This window comes from Antrostomus carolinensis, unplaced genomic scaffold (genome assembly GCF_000700745.2).
Source record: "Antrostomus carolinensis isolate BGI_N321 unplaced genomic scaffold, ASM70074v2 scaffold1928, whole genome shotgun sequence".
In the NCBI taxonomy this organism is placed as follows: Eukaryota; Metazoa; Chordata; class Aves; order Caprimulgiformes; family Caprimulgidae; genus Antrostomus; species Antrostomus carolinensis.
The window spans coordinates 40,945-62,533 of record NW_010333502.1 but is presented as its reverse complement, the minus strand read 5'-3'; the positions used below and the strand labels follow the sequence as shown (position 1 = coordinate 62,533).

The window sequence follows — 21,589 nt, the reverse complement described above, 5'->3', positions numbered from 1 at the left end:
CGACTCCTGATGGCATCTCCTCTGCTCTGTTCAGGGAAACAGCACTGAAAACTGCTGGTGGTGGGTTCCTGCTGGTGCCCCAGACTCTGGCTTGAAGATGTTGTTGCTTCCCAGATCTGATTGCAGCCTGAGTCCTAATTTGAACAACAGCCCACAATAAACTAACTGAACAAAAACTGACTTTAAAACTTGATCTGTGGAGTACAAAGGGTCATCTATTGATTTTTGTTTATTTATGTTTATATATTTATTTATTTTCCCCAGAACACCCTTAGTGCTTATTGTTATCATAATTCACAGTTGATTTTTGCATAGTAAGCTCTGGGAAGTCTTTCACACATGTATGCAGTAAACTTTCTGGAACGAGATTTTCTACGCTAGTAATAAGATGTTACAAAGATAGAAGTTGTTTTTAGAGGTGAGAGCCACATCCCCATCCTTATGTGCTGTTTTACCCCCTGTTCAGTAAGCAGTTCCTTTTTAGGTGAGGAACTACTATATTAAAATTACAGTAGTATTTTTGTTTTGTTCTGTTTTCCTAAGGAAAAGCATCCTGGAAGGGATGACTTAGGCCACTAGTGGGTTTTATTACCTGGATCAAAAGATTGTTTTGATTAATGGTTATCTGATTGGTTCTTAGTTGTAAAACAAAGCATCTGTAAAAAAGACAGTTACTAAGCAGTTTGTCTGTTCAGGAGTTACTGGAGACTCTCTCACCATTCTTTTTCTTCCAGCAGGTTTTTAAAAGCATCACCAATGAAGATTCAATCCAGGGACAAGGAAGTCGGAGACTGATAAGTTTTTCATTGTCAGGTGAGTCGCTGCTGATGTGAAAGTTTTAATCTCAAACAGTGGGAAACTGAAGTTACTAAAACCTTTCAAGTATATATGTATGTATGTATGTATATGTATGCATATATTTATGTACCTGCTGATGTGAAAGTTTTAATCTCAAACAGTTGGAAACTGAAGTTACTAAAACCTTTCATGTATATATGTATGTATGTAGATGTATGCATATATTTATGTAGGGGTTTTTGCCTATTGCTCTAGAAGTGATGCTGAGACAGAGAATTAATGTCTATGATTATTACTCACTCTCTTCCTTCAACGAGAGTTATGTCTGTGCTGAAGTGTCTTATTCAAGCAGAGTTTTGGGGACACATGCTCTAGAAGTGATGCTGAGACAGAGAATTAATATCTGTGATTATTACTCACTTCCTTCAACGAGAGTTACGTCTGTGCTGAAGTGTCTTGTTCAAGCAGAGTTTTGGGGACACATTAGGTTTTCCTGTTTACAGTTAAATCTGGTGCTATGTATCTAGGTCAGGGAAAGCCAGATCAAAGGCATGGACTTTAATTACAGAGCAAAATGTGATTTGTGGTAGTCCTCTGTTTCTTGGAGAGCACGTTCCACCATCATCGTCCAGACCTGAGGCAGATCCATACACCGTGGTGCACAAGCTTGTCTGTGTTGCTCAACAGCGACTTTCAGGCTTTTTGAGCCAGAAGACTGCTCCCACTCCTCTAAATTTTCTGAAGAATGCTCAGCCTCATTACTTGTCATGTCACTGCAGGTTTAAAGGCTTAACATGGTTCCATGATGCAGCTATGGACCATTTGATTTGGCTTTGGTTAAAAAAAATCTGTAAATCACTTCTGTAGAAAAAAATCCATTTGTCAAAAGAGAGTAGTTGTGAGCAAGTTTCTCATTTTGGAGTTGTATGCTTGCTATTCGGTTTTCATGGTTTTTACCTCCTGGAAAACAAAAAGAAAGATCTTGAACTTGACTTGGAAATTCTTTGAGGAAGTGGTACACAGAATAAAAGTTACCCTAGTTCAACATTTTTACAAGTGTAGGCATTTCTGTATGGAGTCCTACACTCGGACAAGCATCATGTTATGATTGCTTTGGTCATATGATTTATTTAAAGCTTCCCTCTAAGTTGTGTTAAAGTTAACTAGGACTTCCATATCTCTTTAATATTAAATATGCAAGTCAGTGCTTTTCCAAATTAGGTGGCCAGTGTGATTCTTGAGAGGTTACATAGGTTATATGGCAGGTTAGACTGACATTAGATGGGACTCTTTGAGCACATCACTTATTTTTGCCAGGTTGGACACTGGACACCCACCCAGTCACATTAAGTTGATAAAACCACAGGTTTAGCTCAACAGAAAGAGGTAGAGTTAATATTTTTTTTAATATTGTGTAACCCTATCCTAGCAAAAACCAGGACATATTGTTAAATAATCTTACAAAGTGTTGCCCAGAGTTGGTAATGTTTTTTCATTCTATCAGATTCTTTGGCCTAGTAGACCAAGAGGTGTCAAGTGTAATAATTTGTGAGACTGCTAGATAATGTTGTCTCAGTGGGCACTATCTAATTTACAGCTTGATTCGAAGTATACAAAGACCTTACCGTGCAATATGGTTGAGATACCGTATTCTATTGGTTCACAAGCAATTAATTTACATTTATATCACCTCCATATTAACAGCATCGTTGCATCCAGGTATTTCAAAGGCTTTGAGCTCACAATTATTTTATCAAAAATCTTTGGTATCAAAATAGCTCAATTTCAGTCTTTCTGAAATTAATAGATTAACACATCACAAGGATTTATTTATTACCTTCTTACTTAGTCGTCAACAACAACAACAACATGTTATTGTCTCTCTCAAAGTAAAATTATTGTCCTTCCTGTATCTGTTATGGTAGCTAATAAAATGCAAATCAAGCAAAGGAACTGAGATTCTTTTCTGTTTGCAATACTACTGCAGCAATAACCTCTCTGTTGTCATGAGACCTTTCCCCTCATATAGGCTTGTCCTTTTCAGTATCTGTATTTTGGTATACTGTCACCTTCAGTGTCATTACTTAATTTTAGGTTTCCAAATTATGTTTGATTTAGCTGCAATTAAAAAAGAAAAGAAAGTGTGAGACCATCACTCTGACTGGGGACCACTGCATCAGGCACTGCACCAACACAGAGCCCTCGTGCCTTAAGCAGTTTGTCTAAAGAATGTGAGAAGAGCTGTGCCTTCTACCATATCAATTCTTAAAAATAAAAAAATTATTAGAATGGGCGAGAAAAATCTCAAAATAGGCCAAATCCCAAGAAATGCTGAACAACATCAGTCCATTTCAGCAGACTTGTACTGCTTGCTCTGCTGCCTAGACACTCCAGTGAGACCCTGTGTGAAAACGAACCGCGCAGAAACTGCTGCTTTCAAAAAGCTGGGGATAAAGTGTTTTATTGGGTATTTACTTGGGAAAAATCCAACCTGAGAAAAGATTTCTGGATTGAATAAAAATGTCAAACAAGTAATAAAAATAAAAGTATAAACTGATGCTTCAGGGCAAAAGGAGATCGCTAGCTTCTTGAGAACAGAAATAGCTGAGAGTTTGTGTCCCATCAGTAGGAGAGGTTTGTTTTCTTCGTATTTGCTTCTTTGGAGACTGCAGGTTGGTCCTGTGAAAGGTTAGTTCAGATTAGTAAGTTCATTAGCAACACTGATCTCAAAGAAGATAACGTCCCATGATTAAGCTTCTTAATCGTTTATATGATGACTGTATTATTATAGCTTTCATTATTTAAAATACCAAGAGAAATATTGTAAGCCTAATTTAGCTGGATTAAGGAAAGTTATGCAGTCACTTGGCATTTCCTTTCCGATGTGACTCTCTTGCCGCTGCCGCTGACTGTCACACTTGTGATAAGGCGGCTGAAAGTGTCAGAGCTTTCTCGCACGAAGAAACGCGCTAAGCTTCCCGAGACGTACCAACCACTTCACTGGAGGTTCATGGCTTAGCAGCGGTATAATGCGTTTGCTGAAAGCCTGTTAAACCATTCTGTTGGCTGATATATTTAGAAAGTGTTATCATGAGGGTTGCATGATATGTCTCCTAGCTACATATTGCATCAAATACCTTTTTTTCAAGCTTTTAATATTTTACATACCTCGTGTGTTTGCACAGTCTGTATTTATAAGTGTTCTTGTGGAACAAATGACCAGAAGATCTGAATATTTCACAAACGTTCAGGCATTTATCCTCATCGCATCTCTCTGAGCAATGTTGTCAGTTATTTTTGTGTGGCTTTCAGACCAGACATTCAGGTAACATCAGTTGTCACTTTATGGAAGTCAGAGTATAAATGACAACTGAAAACAGTACTAGGTCTGCTAAGGGTCAGTTTGACAACAGTAGCTACTGTGAAATGCTTGATCAGAATGTGAATATATAATACCCTTTATCTTCCAACCTTTTTTTTAAATCCTAGTGAGTGACTTTATAAAAGGAGTTCTAGCCACTAAATTTTGTTTGCTGAATATTGCTATATTTTTGCCTCTTCTTCTGCCCTCCCCAACTCAAGCTGACTTGCCCGGATGGATTCTGTATAAACCTGAGTTACTAATCACCTGACTTTTTCTTACTCATCAGAGTAAAGGTGAGGTGACTTTTCACCACCTCCAGTACACCTGTGCCTTCAAAGTGCTCTAGACTAACAGATGTAAAGGCCTCAAAAGGTTTTGATTTCAGCTACTCTGTTATCCTATGTAACACAGGCCACCTTGCTCCATGGTGTGGAGCTTTGTTGTGTGAGCTGGGCTCAGACATATCTCACAGACAGGCACATAGTCTGGGTCTGAGGATACCAAGAGATGGTGCCCTGCTCCAGTGGTTAATCGCCTGCAGGGATAAAAGCTCCCCTTGGCTGTGTTAAGCTGTTCACATTAGCTGTTCAGACCTTCTCTGTGTTTTCCCTCTTGATGAAGACAATTTAAAAAGTAGCCTGTCTTTCAGCCATTTCTGAATAATTAATTTCTCCACTCCATTTATTAATAGACCTGTTTTCTTCCTGATACCTCTCCTGCCCCTTCCTTACACAAATGAGAATCCCTTTTATTTTCTCTTGTATCATTCCCAGCTAGAAAAATTTTCTCCTCTTTCCCACTGTCTTTAACATTTTGCCTGGGAGCCTCATGTGACAGAAATGTTTTGGCTTATCTGCTCCACTTAGTTGTTTTGGGTTTTTTTTAAATCTCAGATCTTTAAACACCTCCTTGTGCAACTACACCAGCCAATTCTTTCTTTCTTACATTCTTTTTTGAAAGGAAAATGGAGTTTGTCTATAGATCTGTAGATTTCTGAGAGTAGGAAAAACCCACTTTAATTATCTGATTTAACCTCTTGCATATCACCAGTTGCATCTCCTTCCTGAGCATGACAAAATGTGACTTGCAAACCCAAATCATACCTCTTCCCCTGACCTTTTGAAAGCTTAGTCACTTGTGTTGAGGCAAAATCAGACGTGGTAAAACAGAGTGTTCGAGCTGTGTCTGTTGAAAGTGATATCCCCACCTGGCTCCATGTTTTGCCCATAAATACACACGAGTTTCCAGATTGCCACAAACACAGAATCTCCATCGGTATCCAGTCGCTATCGGGTTGTGATGTTGTGTGGAGAATGGATTTGCAGAATGGTCCTTTACGAGGTAGACGGGGAAGTTGATGGCCCACCTTGGGGATGGCAAGTGAACCACAGCAAAACTTCCCTAGGTCTGATCCAGACACCCAGAGATCGGCGTGTATGGAAGGGAAGCCCTGGAGCTGGAACAAATTGATAATTCACTTGAGGGCAGCAGTTAGTGTAAACCCTTTTGGTACAATGCAGTGAGCTGGATTAGGATGCATGTACTTCAAATTACAGGAAGTGCAGCAGTGAAAGAGCCTGTGTCTCCCTCTGGATTCCTTCCTTCTGTCATCTTTCATGAGAGATGGCTTGACATTATTGAACTGATAGATTTATATAACCTCATTCATGCTGAAATGTGATTTCTGAGTAAATGCAAAACTGACATAGAGTAATTAATAACTCTTTCTTTTTAAGAAATTGCATGAAAATAGACCTTTGCAAAGCATAGATGAGTTACCTTGGTAGCATTTCCTTGTATGCCTTCAAGAAATACACTGCTGTAAAGCTACAATGTACAGCAAGGCACACCCAAGCCTTCTGGAATTCATTGGTTTTACCAAAGATTTAAATTCAGTTAACCTTAAACCATCACTTCAATATTTAGTATCTTCAGAAGCTTTTTCTGAAGACAATACAGAGAAGAGAGAAATATTTTCATTTAGGGAAGCAGAATAGCTGGGATTCTTCTGCTGGGATGTTAGAGCAGTGGTAAGAAAGTACCTGAGCCTTTGGATACAAGTAACAGCATCCATAAGTTCCACTTCAAATTAAATGTACGACTTCTGGATATCTGCAGATGCCCACGTAGCTTTCTTCAGAGCTTTTGTATTTTTGATGCTCTATTTTTCGCAGAGCTGAGAATTTATTGTGAGATCTGTAAGTATAACTGGGATATTTGTCCTTGAGAAAGCTATTTATGCTATCCCTACTGTGCCTTGGACATGAAAAACTGAAGTTTCTAACTGTCATTTTTACAAAATCTGTTGTATTATGCAATTTAAGCAAGAAAATGACACAAATAAAATTTCCTGTTGTGTGCTTAGCGAAATGATTTTTTTTCTCATCTAAATACAAAAGTTAGGTACTGGCTAAGGTTAGGAGTACCTTCACCTTCATGGCTGTGCTTAATTCCCGTAACTGGAAGGAGGCTGGTAGGTCATCATAATATGTATATTCTTTATGATACATAATACATAAGAATACATAATTGAGTGCTAGTTATTTCCTTTTCTGTCTGTCAATAAACCATTTCTTTGCACAGTGGTACCCAAAGATAGCACGGTCTCTTTGAAGAAAAAAAAAAAAAATCAGAACCATATCCAGCAATAAATATTTCAGTTTCAGAATCTTTTGAGGAAACATCAGAGAGAAAGAAAATAAGATCCCAGAGGTCTTTCTCTCCTCTCCTGCGTTAGCAGCCTGACACCATTACACTGCTGGGCCTTGTCATTCAGCGTGTTTTTGCGATCTTAGTTTCTATTTCTGGAATGAATTTCTAACAGTTCAGCTTCCAAAGCAAAAGAGTTTGCCATATAGGATTTCAGCAGGGCTGATAGATGAGAGACGTGCTGGTTACATAGATACTGTACATACCAAAAAAAACCCAACCAAATCAGTGTTCTCAGTTTAAACCAGGTCATTTTCTTTGTGCAGCACTGTTGCTAGGACCACAGCAGTACATACTGTCAGCAATGTACGTTCAAATAGGCTATTAGTAGAGATATCCCCTAATTTTTGTTAATTGTTAGAGAATGTCATGAGATTCTTAAAATACAGTCTGTTTGGGGACCATCTGTCCAACAGCTTTTGAATATCTGCAACGTGACTTGTGTGGTGGAATAAATGATTAAAACCAACCCGAATGACACTGGTTCTTTTTAACTTGCACATTTTATTGCGTTGGCTATTACCATATGTTAAAGAAGGAAAATACAACTGGGTGAATCTTCTCGCTGTTCTTGATATAACTGTTTTCTGGAAAAACTGCTGGTGTTGGTGTGGAAAGTGTGTGATTTTCAGATTCATCCAAAATATCTGCCTGGAGGGTAAATGATCTCCCGCAGCCTGCCAGAATAATTGGGTTTTTAATCAGAAGGTAATGAAAAGTCTGTGAAAATTAATGTTTTCAAAACCTGCCAAAAAGAAAAAAAAAAAGTGTTTAAATTTAATGTTTAAGTGTACATCTGAGCAGTTTTGGAAGGTATCTTGACTCATGGTTTGTATTTTGTCTGTACAGCAAGAGAGAGCAGCCAGAATGCAGTTCAGTGCTTATAGCCATATGAGAAATAAAGCTTTAAACAGAGGGGGAGAATCTCCATGCAGAGACTGGTAGAAAATAAATTAGCTACTGAACTTGCTAATAGGAATAAGTGCTTCTGTTTTCCAAAGAAAACTTAGAAATGTATCTGAAAAATAAGAGAAGGCCAGAGGCTTTCATTTGTAGCTGTTTAGCCAAAATTAATGATTTACCTGTAGATTGGTTTGGATTTCATTGGCTTCACAGGGACAAATCAGAATAGACTTTGTGTCTTTCTTTAGAACAATGTGAGTAAATTCTGAAATAAGTGCCTGGGGATTTTTTTGTCTGCATGACTCATATTATACTCCCTGGGAGTTCTGCAGCTTAGAAAGCCCAGCTTAAAATTTGGACATTATAGGCAAGAGTTTTCCCAAGTTACTACAGGTAAAGTTAACCTGTGCAGGGAAGAAAACTTTTTAACATAGAAAAAATGTAAAATGACTTCTCATGTAGAAAAAAGTGGTCTAAAAGCTAAGATTGAGAGAAAGAGAAAATAGATACCTAGAAGTGATGTATGCTGGGTACCAACTGCCATGTGTATGTGATTAAATGAATGGGTGTCTTTTTCAGAGTAGTTCTGCCACTGGAGTCAGGCTGAGCAAGTGCTCAGCTCTTTGGAAAAATCAGCAGAGCGCTTCAATGAAGTTGAATAAATACTGATTTAGAAGCCAGATCACTCTGCACAATCAGGCTCTAAAATCTGCAATTTCATTATATAATCATTTGTAAATCCTAAATCACAAGATCGTTATTGTTTGGCTTTACATTTCCTCACAAGAAACATAGTGAGTTTTTTCTTATTCCTGACATATTATTTGAATTCCTTACCAGTTTTCCTGTATGCTTCTCCTAACATCCCAGAGGCCTACCTGGAATGTGAAAAATAATCAGGTTATTTACCTTCTTTCAGATTTCCAGGCTTTTGGTCTGAAGAAAGGAATGTTCTTCAATCCAGATCCTTATCTGAAGATTTCCATCCAACCTGGAAAACACAGCATCTTCCCAGCACTTCCTCATCATGGACAGGAGAAGAGATCTAAGATCATCTGTAATACGGTTAACCCAGTCTGGCAAGGAGAGGTAAGCGGTTTGAGTGTTGAGCTGAGACTTTTCTTAAAACATGGAAAGGACTCCAGCAGTGTCCTTCTTTTTTTTATTCAAATTCCTTTCTTGGCTAAATGGTTGTTGACCTAACTGTGCTTGATGTATTTCACGACTTCTTGGCTTAATGCAAAAGGCTTAATTAGCTACAAAGATTAATGATACATTAAAACTTTCAGTAGGGGTTGTACTTTGTGGATATAATTTATGAAGCTGTTAATTATTGAAGGCAGGCATAACCCAGAATTGAAAAATAAACCTGGACAGTGTGAGAGGCTGCTGCTAGATTGTCACAGCATCCTTTCACAGAGAGGAGACATTATATAAAGCAGAACAAGTATAGCATGCAAATAAAAATAATCTATGTGATTGAAAAGTGTCAGTGGCAATATAAATTAAAGGCAACTTTGGCACCTTTGCCCATCACCTTGAAGAAATACTCCGCAGTCTGCTGCTTCTTGTTGGAAGGGCTTAGTAGGTATTAATGAGATCTGAGAGTTCAATCGCTGCCTGCTGTTTCTAAATTACACGCGAAATGGCAACAGACAGCAAAGAATAAGGAATCCCTTTGGAATTAAAGGAGCCTGACGTGATGAGTGTGATTTACTGGTCAGGCAAATATCTCCACTGCAGGAAAGTAAGAGTGGAAGTAAATAAATAGACTTAATAGATTTACTCAAGTTAAAATGCAAATTGTAAAGTAGTTTAGGGGTAATAAGGTCAAACTGTATTGACATAAAGTGTGAGTGGGGAAAAAAAAGACAGCAGAAATGTCACTGAACACTCCTCCCTGGAGGAGGATGGTCAAGAAACGAGGTACCACGTCAGGTTATGTGACAGGTAAGCCTTGGTTGGGGAGGTTATATGTCAGGGGCAGGGGGGGATGACCTTGAAACTAGTCTGAGAAAAATGCCTTCTAACAGGACTTCACTAAGTGGAAGGCCCTGTCGTGAGGCATCCACCGAGCTGTAGCTTCTCTGTGGCTCCCAGCATCCAGTGGATCTGGCTGAGGGGTCGCAGGTCAGGCTGAGGAGCTGGAACTGACCTGGAGGATCAGGAAGTTGGCAGAGATCTTTCAGTAAAGTGCATAAAACACGGGCCTGAAGGCAGGCAGGTGTGAGGAGAAACTCACTGTATGTTTGTCACACTCAGTACATGTGATTGTGGGAGCTGGCAGCAAATGTGGATGCCAAGAGTTGACAGTCAAAGGAGGACCCAGGGTATGGCTGTGGTCCCACCGTTCTGTGTCAGCCAGAGTTGACTGCTGAGGTGGCACACAGGCTGTCCTTATCCCAAAAAAGTATCCAAAGATGTAGTAGCTGTACTGATGGAGGCTGAAAATAGGCTTTTTAGAAGAACCCAATACTGGTCAGAAGTCTTCACTTGACAAAGGCAACCCTCAGCCAATGTAATTTCTTCTCACTTCAAGGTCCTTTTGTGCTGCTGGAGGGTAAAATAACCAAAGAGTAAGAAGGTGGCCCTGATAAAATGTCAAGGGTGTCTTCTCAGGCCGTGCGGGATGGCTGAGTCTATGGGCTGACATTTCTTTTCCAGTGGAGTTTGGCAGCTAGAAGAGGAGAAACAATGCAGTGGCTTAATTATGGACATCAGAAAGCAAAAGAGCAGAGCTGGCTTCCAGCTCCTCTGTTCAGCCCCTTGGCTTTCCCGATTGCGTGCAAGCACGCTGCTTCTCCCTCGCTGTCGTTAGCCTGGCAGTGCCTAAGGAGCCCAAAAGAGCCGCGCTGTCATTCGACGTGTTCTCCTTCTGCCTCCTCTTCAGCTGATACCGAGATGTTTAACTGCCTGCATGCGTGTTGTACTCTATGTACATCAGCTAGTCTGAAGTCTTTGTTTTCATACTGAAAACTCACCTTGGTTTCTGCTGCACAGAAGACCTTAGGCCTGATTTTTCTTCAACTTTGTCCCTTTATGGGACAAGGGGAAGAAGGAAGACTGCAAACTGAATTACGTTGCTGAATTATGGTGGTAGCTGTTCTTCTGTCCGCTCTTTTCACTGATGGATGGGAATATAGGAAGTGAAAAATATTGAGGGATCATAGCCATTTTGTTACATGGATCAGTCACTAGCTGTTTTCCCAATAAAAAATATTCTAGGCAGTATATTATTTCAGATGGGTGATTCTTTCCTGATGTTCTCTGTCACTCCATGTAAATAGAAGCCAGATGATCTTTATTTAATCTTTTTTTTCTTTTTTTTTTTCAGTTGAATGACATATCTAATTTGTTTTAGCTGCTAAACTTGAAAAAATCTGGAATAGTGCAATAAAACTCTAGAAATAGCTGCAGATTGTGGGATCTTTATATATGTTCTTGATTACCCTTGAGCAAATTCAAAAGTGAAACTTCACTCAGTTTGGTAGGTCCTCAACACCAAAATCAAGTCCTATAGACTGGGAGATGATTCATTTACTTTTATTAATTAATTCTAGTATTCCCCCTCACATTCTTACCGGGTTGTTCTATTTGCATAGTAACCACTTGTATTATAAGAACACTCTGGGTGCACCATGATACCTCAAGGAGTTTTTTGTGTGTGTCATGCAATATTGATGATCATCTTCATTTCACAGACTGTTCAAATACTGTTCAGCACGAGTTACCCTGTCCTAAAGCTTTTCTCCAGCTGCTCTGTTTTGCAGTATTTTGTGGAAGAGAACATAAGGGAATTTCTTACTGAGAGAGATGAGTAGCATGTGACATTTTGACACTTGCAGCAGGGCTGTGTGTGAGGTGTAAAAGCCCTCACAGTGAGAACAGGTTAAAGCTCAGGTGGTATCTTCTGCTGGTAGAGAGGGGTCATTCTGTGATGTTTCTATATGTTTTCACCTGCTCACAGAAGCATAAGATCAGATTCTGCTAAGTCAAAGTGCTGAATATTGCTGTGTGTAATAGTGACAAATGGTAAGTACTTTGGAGGAGATCTGGACGAGCTACTGATGGCACCTGGACCTCTACAGGGTCAATGAGGAGAAGGAGGCAGCTGCAGAAAATAAAATAACAAGTGTCTTCAGTCAGGGAATTTCTTACTGAATCAGGGTTAATGGTCCTGTTTGTTTTCTTACTTCTGGCTCTATTTTCAAACTGGCGCATTCTTCGGCAATGTCAGTACTGATAAATGAAATAATGAGTTCCTGGAAACCACGTTGCACTCAACAGCTTGACTCTGAACTCCTAATTTAAGCAGACATTGTGCTGACAGTCCACACAGCTGCAAGAGTGTAGTGGGTGAGTTGTCCTGCTGTGCTTATTGGAGGTAAAACGGAAAGGAAATCTCAGAAGGAATGCCCACTTCCCAAATCTTCTGAACATCTAGTAGAATTGAGAAGGGTGAATGTTGATTGTATCTCTTCTCCTATTGATATTAGAAAAATAACGACACTGTTCCCATATTGTTTCATATTAAGACAATGTGTTTGCTGTCACATTCTTTGGAAAAAGCTCCTTTAAGGTTTGTCAGCGAGCAGTGAAGTGACAGATAGTTCAGACAAGCAGTAGAGATCATTGGGGATTGTAAGCAACAAAGCAAAGTGGTTTCAAAAGTAGTTCACATACCTCCAGCTAGCTAGCAAATTCTCTCGATGGTTTTGCAGATAAAGTACTTCAGGGCTCTGAACTTTTCCTCAGACATTTCTGGTATTTCTTTCTTAACTTTGGCAGTTTGAGCTAACGGCTTCTTCAGTTTTTGTTCATTTACTAGTGAGTGGTTAGAGAGCCTCGAGGAATGGGCAGTGAGGTGACTATAAAAATCAACTGTTGCAACCACCCAGCATATTGAAAGTAGCAGGAAGTGTCATCTGTTAAACAAAGCATTGAATTTCAACTCTGATAATTCTAGCTCTGGAAGAACAGATTGCCTTAAAGTGGGAGCCTGGAAATAGGATGAAAACTGTATCTCAACTCCCTGCAGCTTCGCTGTTTGTTTCTTTACAAATACTGTTAAATTATAGCTGAGGCACAAAATAGTGTTTTGGGTAGCTGTTTTATCACGCTGAAGATAGCTGCATTTCGCTGAGGAGTTAATTGATGTGTATAAGCAGAGGTGTTCAGTACTCTGTTGCAAGAGCACTTCACAAATAGCAGTTAATGTGTCAGATCTGATAAACAGAATTACAGTATTTTCACGTGCGTAACTCTCTGCGCCTCAGTTAACCCCCAACCTTTCAAATACACTGCACATGAATAAATTCTCACGTAACGTGTCTCTTCAGATTACGAACACAGAATCAGAAGGAAACGGGCTGGAATGCCAGAGGGAGAGGGTTTGGGGAGAGAGGGCTTCTGTAGTGCAGACCATGGTCTGTGAGAGAATCGTTGGGTGTGGGTGCTGCCCACAAGGATGCCAGGATGACAGGAATGCAGCTGACTGAGCGCAGGTTTGTCACCGCTTTTCTTGTGATGTGGATTTGGAGCCCGGGCACGGATTCTGTGATCAGGAATGCTGGACTGGTGTGTGACAGTACCCAGCAGTACTGAGACAGAGAGACTTTGTCAGAGTCACTAGATCATACAATGTGGGGTTGATGTTGGCTCTCTGCTGCTCTGGAGGCTTCATGTTGGCTGATATGATCCAGCCTGATCCAGCACTAACCTAGAGTGATGGAAGCAGGGGATACTTGATCAAAGATTAATCTTTCCAGAGCAAATATAAACCATTAATGATGATTTAATATATTTGAATCAGCAGCATGAATTTAAACTAAGACAGGTTATATTTGATCTGATTTTGAGCAGTTGATACCCCGGCCTCACAGAATCATTGTGTGATTTCACCAGAAGTCCAAAACAAAAAAAGCAATGGGAACATCACACTGATTGAACTACTTATTGTTTAACTTAGGTAAGCTTTTTTCCCCTTCTACTGGCAGATACAAAAGAATCTGCTGCAGAAACTTGGAGGCCTTTACACCTAAGTGTAAGTCCAGTGTAGATGCAGTGAAATCCAACTCCTGATTCAGTGTAAGCTTTGCCAAAGGTGTCCTTTGGACTGAGTAAAGCCTTGTCAGTGGTTGCTTCACGGTGTAACGTTTCCACACACGTGGCCAGGCAAAGTGTAAAATACAGTTTGGCTATCCAGAAAAGCTGTGATTTTACAGCTGGAGTTTTTTGAATATCTGGTGGTGACTGAAGTGTGAAAGCCCAGGACAACTTCTCATTCTTCAGGAATGGGTTAGGTTGTGGAAAGTTGTCTAGATTTTTTTTTTAATATGTTATTCTTTTAGAAATGCATTTTAATTGCAACTTCTGCATCTAGAATACTATCAGTCTTGCTAATCTTGTGTATTAGTGCTCATGAAAGTCTTCAAATATTTTCAACCTATGCTGTGCCAATAAATTTGTAGACAATGTGTGAGAGATGAAGAAAAACCCTGACTTTTTAAGTAGTGTTTGCACTTGATTTTTCCAGAAGTTCTTTTCAATTTCTAATGTCTTTGGTCTGAAATTTGCCATTAATAAAGTAAGAGGCATCTTGCAAAACTATCTAGGCCATCAGAGAGAATTCATGATGAGCCTATTAACTACTAACTCAAAATGTTGTGGAATACAAGAAATAGAAGGGAAGGACTCTTTTTATTCCTTCTTTCCAATACAGAGATGTAGTGACTCTGAGGGAGAACTGTAGGAAGCCACTTTACTGAAGGCCCTATCCAGCTTTGAAGGAGTTCAGTAGGAAGGATTGAATCAGAACAGCAACACGTATTTATATGCACCCCTTTTACTGTAGGAAAAAACAAAACATGGTGCCATGCCACAGACAAAGGCACCACGTTGGATCTGGCACCCTGCGGTCACTGCTGAGTTCTAGGACTCTCTCAGAGTACATGTAGCCATGTCACAGAATGGGTGAGGTTGGAAGGGACCTCTGAAAGTCATCGAGTCCAACCCCCCCTGCTCAAGCAGGGACTCCTAGAGCACATGAACCAGGGTTTTGTCCAGGTGGGTTTTGAATATCTCCAGGGAGGGAGATTCTACAACCTCTGTGGGCAGCCTGTCCCAGTGCTCCGTCACCCTCACAGTAAAGAAGTTCTTCCTTATGTTCAGGTGGAACTTCCCATGCTGCAGTTCATGCCCGTTGCCTCTCGTCCTCTTGTTGGGTGCCAATGAGAAGAGTCTGGCCCTGTCCTCTAGACACTCTCCCTTTAGATATTTATAAACATGAATCAGATCCCCTCTGAGTCGTCTTTTCTCCAGGCTGGACAGGCTCAGCTCCCTCAGCCTTTCCTCATATGAAAGATGCTCCAGTCCTTTAATCATCTCAGTCGCCCTTGGCTGGACAGGCTCCAGGAGTTCCATGTCCTTCCTGTACTGGGGAGCCCAGAACTGGACACATGGGCAGCAGTGGAGCTCTGTCCTTGACACTACTGACTCGGCAGTATTTTGTATTGGCATTGAGGAATGCTGCAGTAAGGTCAAGAAACTGGAATTCCCCGTGAGCTTATGTTGTATGGGACAGTTGTGGTATGTGGAGGAGGCTTTTGAATGGGGAGCAGAGTAATACAGATGGAGAGTGGCGAGTGCATCAAGAGTGTAATTGTTTTGCTGGTGTGTTTGAAATGAAAAACCCACTAATGAAATACTCAGCTGAAAGACTAAATCTATCTTTACCCATCAAATGTAATTTCCAGCCTTTTAAGATTTACTTCTGCTTGTATCATCCCTCTGGCATGACAGATATCACAAATAAATTTTAATTGTATTTCTTATTCAACTCCAAATCAAAAGCCTAATTCTTCCTGTCACCAGTGTATTAATTTACCTACCTTTCACCAGTTAGTATACTGACTGTTTTTAGAGACTTGCACTTAACTTGTCCAATTGGTGCTGATGTACATAATTCTGATCATTCCAACAAGATCCTTGATAGCGTTACTGAGAGCTGATTGGTGTGATCTGGCCATATTCAGGCATGCAAATAATAATAAAAAAACCCATGGTAATTAATCATCGTCATTAGTTGACTTTCTATGAAAACTTTCTGAAGACCTGGAAATGGTTCTGTTATCTTCTAAATGGATACAGATGTGTTCTGCCAGGTCAGCGTTAGCGTGTCCCTTCATTCTTTACCATGTGTAAGTCACATGTTAAACCTCCACAAGATCTGTTTATGTAAAGAAAATTAATCATCTTGGAGATTTAACGACTTCTTTGTTATCCACTCACTGTTGTAGATCAACTAGAAATTTCAGGTCCAGTGACACCCTGTAAGAGGCTTTTTATATAATGTGTTTTACTTGATTTTTGCTTAGGGATCAAGTGAAAACCTCAAGTTCTAGAGCTTTTGTGGGTTGTTCTTCCCAGCTGTCCTGTTTTCTGCTGTTATCCAAATAAATACATAATCAGTCATTAGGCAAAGACTTTTCCTTGAAACTGTAGCTGTTTTTGTAGATGAGTTTGCATCTGTGTTGAAATCCATTTTTGCCTTTGAGACTTTTTATATTAAAGTACAAAGAAACCCTCAAAGTCACAAACCACGTCCATGCAGCCACTGTCAAGTTGGAGGACCTCTGGACAGCTGGACAGGCTAAACCTTCTGAAAAAGTTAAGTCAGGATATCGGAATTTAAAAACTGCCAGAAATTATGTTGTCACTTTGCTCTTTGACTGTGAAAAAAGCCCATCTATGTAAACTTCAGTACACTCTACTGCAGTTAGTCTCAGTGTAAACTTTAGTGTTTCGGATTCCAGGAGGTTCCATGAAGCTCTTGGCCAGTCTTGCAGAGTTCAAACTAAACATTTGTGATTCAAGGAACTTAAATTTTTGAGGGAAAAAAACTCCAGCCAATGAACAAGCCCACAAAATGGGCTGTGCCCCCCGTGGAAGTAAACAGCTTAAAGATGGCTGTCTTAGCTTGTGAAAGAAAATGTGTGGTAGCCCATGCCAACTGCAAAGCGTACAAGAATGTAGCTTCAAGGAGTGACTGTCAGAAAAATCAGAAGTCGCTTTAAAATAATATATTTGGGGTCATTGTACTAAAGTTTTGGTATTCTTGTCTTTCTCTGCAGCCATGGCGTTATACTTGTTTAATGTGACAGCTTAATTTCTGAGTTTATTCTGTGATACTAAGAGTTGTGATAAGAAAAGCTCCAAATAACAGAAGACTTGCGGGAAAAATCGTGATAGTAACATCAAAAACTGGCAGCAGATTTATTCTTAAAATGCAGCAGTTTTGGTTATCGGTGGTGTAGTTTGTGGGCACATGTAAGGAGCCCCATCAAGCTTTCCTCATCCTGAAAAGAGTCGCTTTTTATCTCTGTTATGATCGTATCGCCTCCTTTTCTCTCCCCTCTTTGGGATGAATTATTAATCACAACATCACTGAGTGTGAACCCAAGAGTACTGCAGAATTTATAATCCATGGTTTGGGGTTTTTTTCCCAATTTAGATATGAAGCTTACGCTGTCATCTTCACAAGCTGGCTGTGGCCGTGACAATTAGCAAATGCTAGGCAAGAAAAGGATGTCGTTTATTCCAGTGGTAGTACAATACTGATGTGTTACGGTAGTTATATTGGAGAAGACCATGAAGCACAGGGTCCTCTCTGTTTCAGAGAGACAGGAAAAAGCCAAGGCTTGCACAGTATTAATGCAGCCAGTGTTTTGTGACTGAGGTACAGGGGCTGGCACTTGTCTTAAAAGAAGGTGAAGGAAGACAGAGAAATTAGGGTTTGATGGTAGAATCATAGTGATTGAATAAGACCTTTAAGATCATCAAGTCTAACCATAAACCAAGCACTACCAATTCCTCCTCTAACCCATGTCCTTCAGCACCCTGTCCACCCATCTTTTGAATACCACCAGGGCAGGTGACTCCACCACCTCCCTGGGCAGCCTGTTCCAACGCTTGACCACCCTTCTGGTGAAGCAGTTTTTCCTCAGATCCAATCTAAACCTCCCCGACCCAACTTGAAGCCACTTCCTCTTGTCCTGTCACTTGGGAGAAGAGACTGACCCCCACCTCACTCCAACCTCCTTTCAGGGAGTTGGACAGAGCCAGAAGGTCTCCCCTCAGCCTCCTTTTCTCCAGGCTCAACAACCCCAGTTCCCTCAGCCGCTCCTCATAAGACTTGTTCTCCAGAACAAGTGTTGATTAGCTTTGCACATTGGAGAGGCACAGCTGTTGAAAGGAAAAAGGACGTTTCCTTTGGTTGATTCCAACACACCTTAACTCCATGCATCCATAGTCTCTGAGCACTTGGGTGCTGATAATTACTCTGGAAAATGTTTCTTGTGCAAGAAGAGGGTTGGTTCCACCTGACACTATGGAAACAAACATCCACGCAGATTCTGATTTGCTTCAGAATTGTGCCACAAGACAAAGTAGTAATTACAGAGGAAGGTGCAGATCGTTAACCTACGTTTTACTTCCCACTTATGAACAGTTCAGTCTTTACCTGTGTGTGTGCTCAACCCCACCGAGACTTCTGTACAATGCAAGTGTCATCAGCATAATAATGGAGAATCCATTAAATGGCAAATCGCTGTACGTTACAATAACCTCATTCAGTTAAGAGTTAATTCCTTTCTTCTGCTTTCCTCGTAAGTGTCACGAAGTGGCAGTTACCCAAGGTTTTTAGCAGATGAAACATTAATGGTAATACTACTTATTTTTATAGGGCAACTTTCAATATACATGAGGAATTAATGTTCTGCCCTTTGTTGGGTTTATTATCTTTGGTAACCTGTTGCAAAGATGTAGGAGAAAATGACGAAGAAGCAAGTAACACTTTAGCTGCTATTTGAATTGTATTTCCCTGTTAATTTGCATTTTTGAAGGGCCTGATTAACAGAATATCCCACTCACACTGGTTTCACTTGAAGCTGTTTTTCTGAAAATTAGATCATGATTCATTCTGAAAATTAGATCATGATAGAGGAAGCAATTTAGGGCTTAACTCCAGGCCTAGGTAACCCAGAGCATGATTCTGTTGTGAAGATTGTTTTTGGCAGCAGGAAAGCTAGAAAATCCTTTAATCCATCTCAGTATTCACTTACTGCAGAAGCTGTCTTCCAGTTCAATACTGACCTTTCAGTTAGGTGAACAGCACTCCTCACAGTTTTGCTACTATGGCACACCACAGCAGAGATCTGCTTTTTAAATTTTTTAATTATTTTTTAAATTGATGATATTCTAATAGTAGCAGATCTGTTTGGAAATGAGGACTCAGTGACCTGTGTCACCAGCTCCCAGTCTGCACTGAATTTAGCCAGCCTAAGAGCAAGCAGGCCAAGTTATCGTCTACATTTGCTTTTCACTGTTACTCCTAAATAAAGCTTTGCTTTCCCTGTGGTGAGATCCCAACATCTCCAGGTGCCCTAATTCTCCTGTGCTTGGAAGCTGTGGTGAGACCCCACCTGGAGTCCTGTGTCCAGCTCTGGACTTTTCATCAGGGCCTGTAACAAAAGGGCAAGGAGAAATGGTTTTGAACTAAGAGGGGAGATTCAGACTAGATATAAGGAAGACATTTTTTACACTGAGGTTGGTGAAACCCTGGCCCAGGTTGCCCAGAGAGGTGGCAGAAGCCCCATCCCTGGAAACATTCAAGGTCAGGTTGGACGGGGCTCTGAGCAACTGATCTGGTTGAAGATGTCCCTGCTCACAGCAGGGCTTGGGACTAGGTGGCCTTGAAAGGTCCCTTCTGACCCAAACCGTTCTATGGTTCTAATTTCACTTGGAGGGAAATGCTGACTAAACATCTCCCCAGGCTGCCATTTCAGTTGTACTTCCATGCAGATGTTTAAAGTTTTTAGAACCTGGCAGGGGGGGAGAGGGGGGAAAAAACTAGAAGCTGTGTAATTAGATTTAGATCAGTAATCATTGCTAGGGCAGAGCTCATTAGATCTCTGCAGGTGTATTGACCTTACCATCGACATGGCTTTCTTAGAGTGTTTGGATGATACCATGACGTGAATAAATGAAATTCCTGCATTGCCAAGCCCGGTTGTGCAGCATTACACAGTACCTGTGGGGTGCTTTCATCTGCCTGCTTAGGGGCCAAGCTCTTCTATCTTGCAGGCCTGTGCCTTGGAGTCCAGGGACTCTTCCTGTCCTGTGAAAAATCCAGACTTCCAGAGATCAATAAGCCTCCAGCAGCCGCGTGTTGTTGTGGCCTGGCCACCACCTTCACGTTCTGTGCTCTTCCTTTTATTGCAGCAATTCAACTTTGTCTCCCTGCCCACGGATGTCCTGGAAATAGAAGTTAAAGACAAATTTGCAAAGAGCCGGCCGATCATCAAGCGTTTCCTGGGAAAACTCTCGATGCCGGTTCAGCGCCTCTTGGAGAGACACGCCATAGGGTAAATTTGCTGCTTATGCTATTTTTTGTCGTTTAACAAGTGTGTCGCTGTTTGGAAGTCCCTGGTGATATATCATTATAGTTGATATAATGATGTTGAGGGGGAGTTATTAAACTGACAGTTGCCTGATGAATGATGTTGGTCTTAATTAGAATTTATAAGACTATGGGCCTGACAAAGAATTCACGCTATGACCCTATCCATTGCATTTTGAAAAGTGAGAGCTGGCATTTAGGGAAGAAAATGGTTTTGTGTGTGTATCATGGCTGTGAATCTGGAGAGTGCAATATTTTCAATTTGGATATTATTTTATTGTTATCAACAGGCTGTTTTCACGTATCATGGAATTACCTAGGCTAAAATCATGCCAGATCTGTTCCTTCTCCCTTGGTTTTCTAGACAGTGGAAATATTATTTTAAAAATGTGACATGTTGTAACTAAATCTTTCTGACCCTACCCTGCTGCCAAGGAATAACCAGTTCACTTGAGCTCACCAGCCCTGTCCTGCTTCCCCTTGGCATGAAAGTCCTGGGAAGGTGTGTGCTGCCAAAGTAACACAAACCGATTTTAGGAAGATGGATAGTATGCAGACAAAGCCAAAAAGCTGGCTCTAAACTTTACGGTTCAGACCTTGAGAAGCAAAGAGAGAGAGAGAGAGAGTCATCTACTGAGGAGAGCGCAGGCAATGCGGTTCCCAATAAGGCATTTTTGAAAATTGGATCTGGGTTCATTAGAACAGCAGGAAGCTGAGCTTGTTGGAAGTGTTTTTGAACAGCTGGTTCAGAAACTGGCTGTGATATGAACAGCTGAATCTACCAGAAGGGACTAAGCTACCTCCCTGTTTCTCAAGTCGAGAAGATAGAGTAGCTTTTTAGAAAGCAGATGGAAAAGAACAGCTTGGGGGAAGGTGGAGCCCTGTAACTGATGTCACTAGCTTCCCTCTCTATGAGAAGATTTCTCATCATCTTCCGATTATATCTTCCTATTTTACTTCCTCATCGTAAACACTGTCTATCTAAGGATATACTTTGCCAAGACTAGTGATTCCAACCTGCACCTAGATCTGGCTTAGTTTTAACGCTGGAGTGCCTTTTAAATCAGGCAAATTCAACAGAGAAGTGTACACACAAGTTCAGGAGGATCATACACAAATCTTGATTGTCTCATTTATGAGAGATTCAGATGCATGAGAACTATCCTAGCAAATCTATTGGGCCCAACTGGTAGTGAGCTATGTTTGTTCCGAAGATGTATAATGTTACTATTTAGTGAACCCTTTACACTCCAAAAATGCTTTGCAAACATTGATTCAGCCTCATTTTGGGCAGCTGGGAAGTTAATCTCTTCTATAGTTTCATTCTGTTCTGAGGGGTGGATGAAGTGTGGCAAAGG

At 40.6% G+C, this 21,589-nt stretch overlaps 1 protein-coding gene across 1 annotated transcript in view; it reads left to right on the top strand.

The window, feature by feature from the left end:
• HECW1 (HECT, C2 and WW domain containing E3 ubiquitin protein ligase 1) overlaps window positions 1–21,589 on the top strand; it is a 122,647-nt gene that overhangs the window by 63,135 nt on the left and 37,923 nt on the right. Inside the window, exons 4-6 of the mRNA XM_010173863.1 lie at window positions 738–813; window positions 8,694–8,863; window positions 20,054–20,196. Of these exons, the coding sequence (XP_010172165.1) occupies window positions 738–813; window positions 8,694–8,863; window positions 20,054–20,196 (389 nt within the window). The remainder of the gene's footprint in view (window positions 1–737; window positions 814–8,693; window positions 8,864–20,053; window positions 20,197–21,589) is intronic.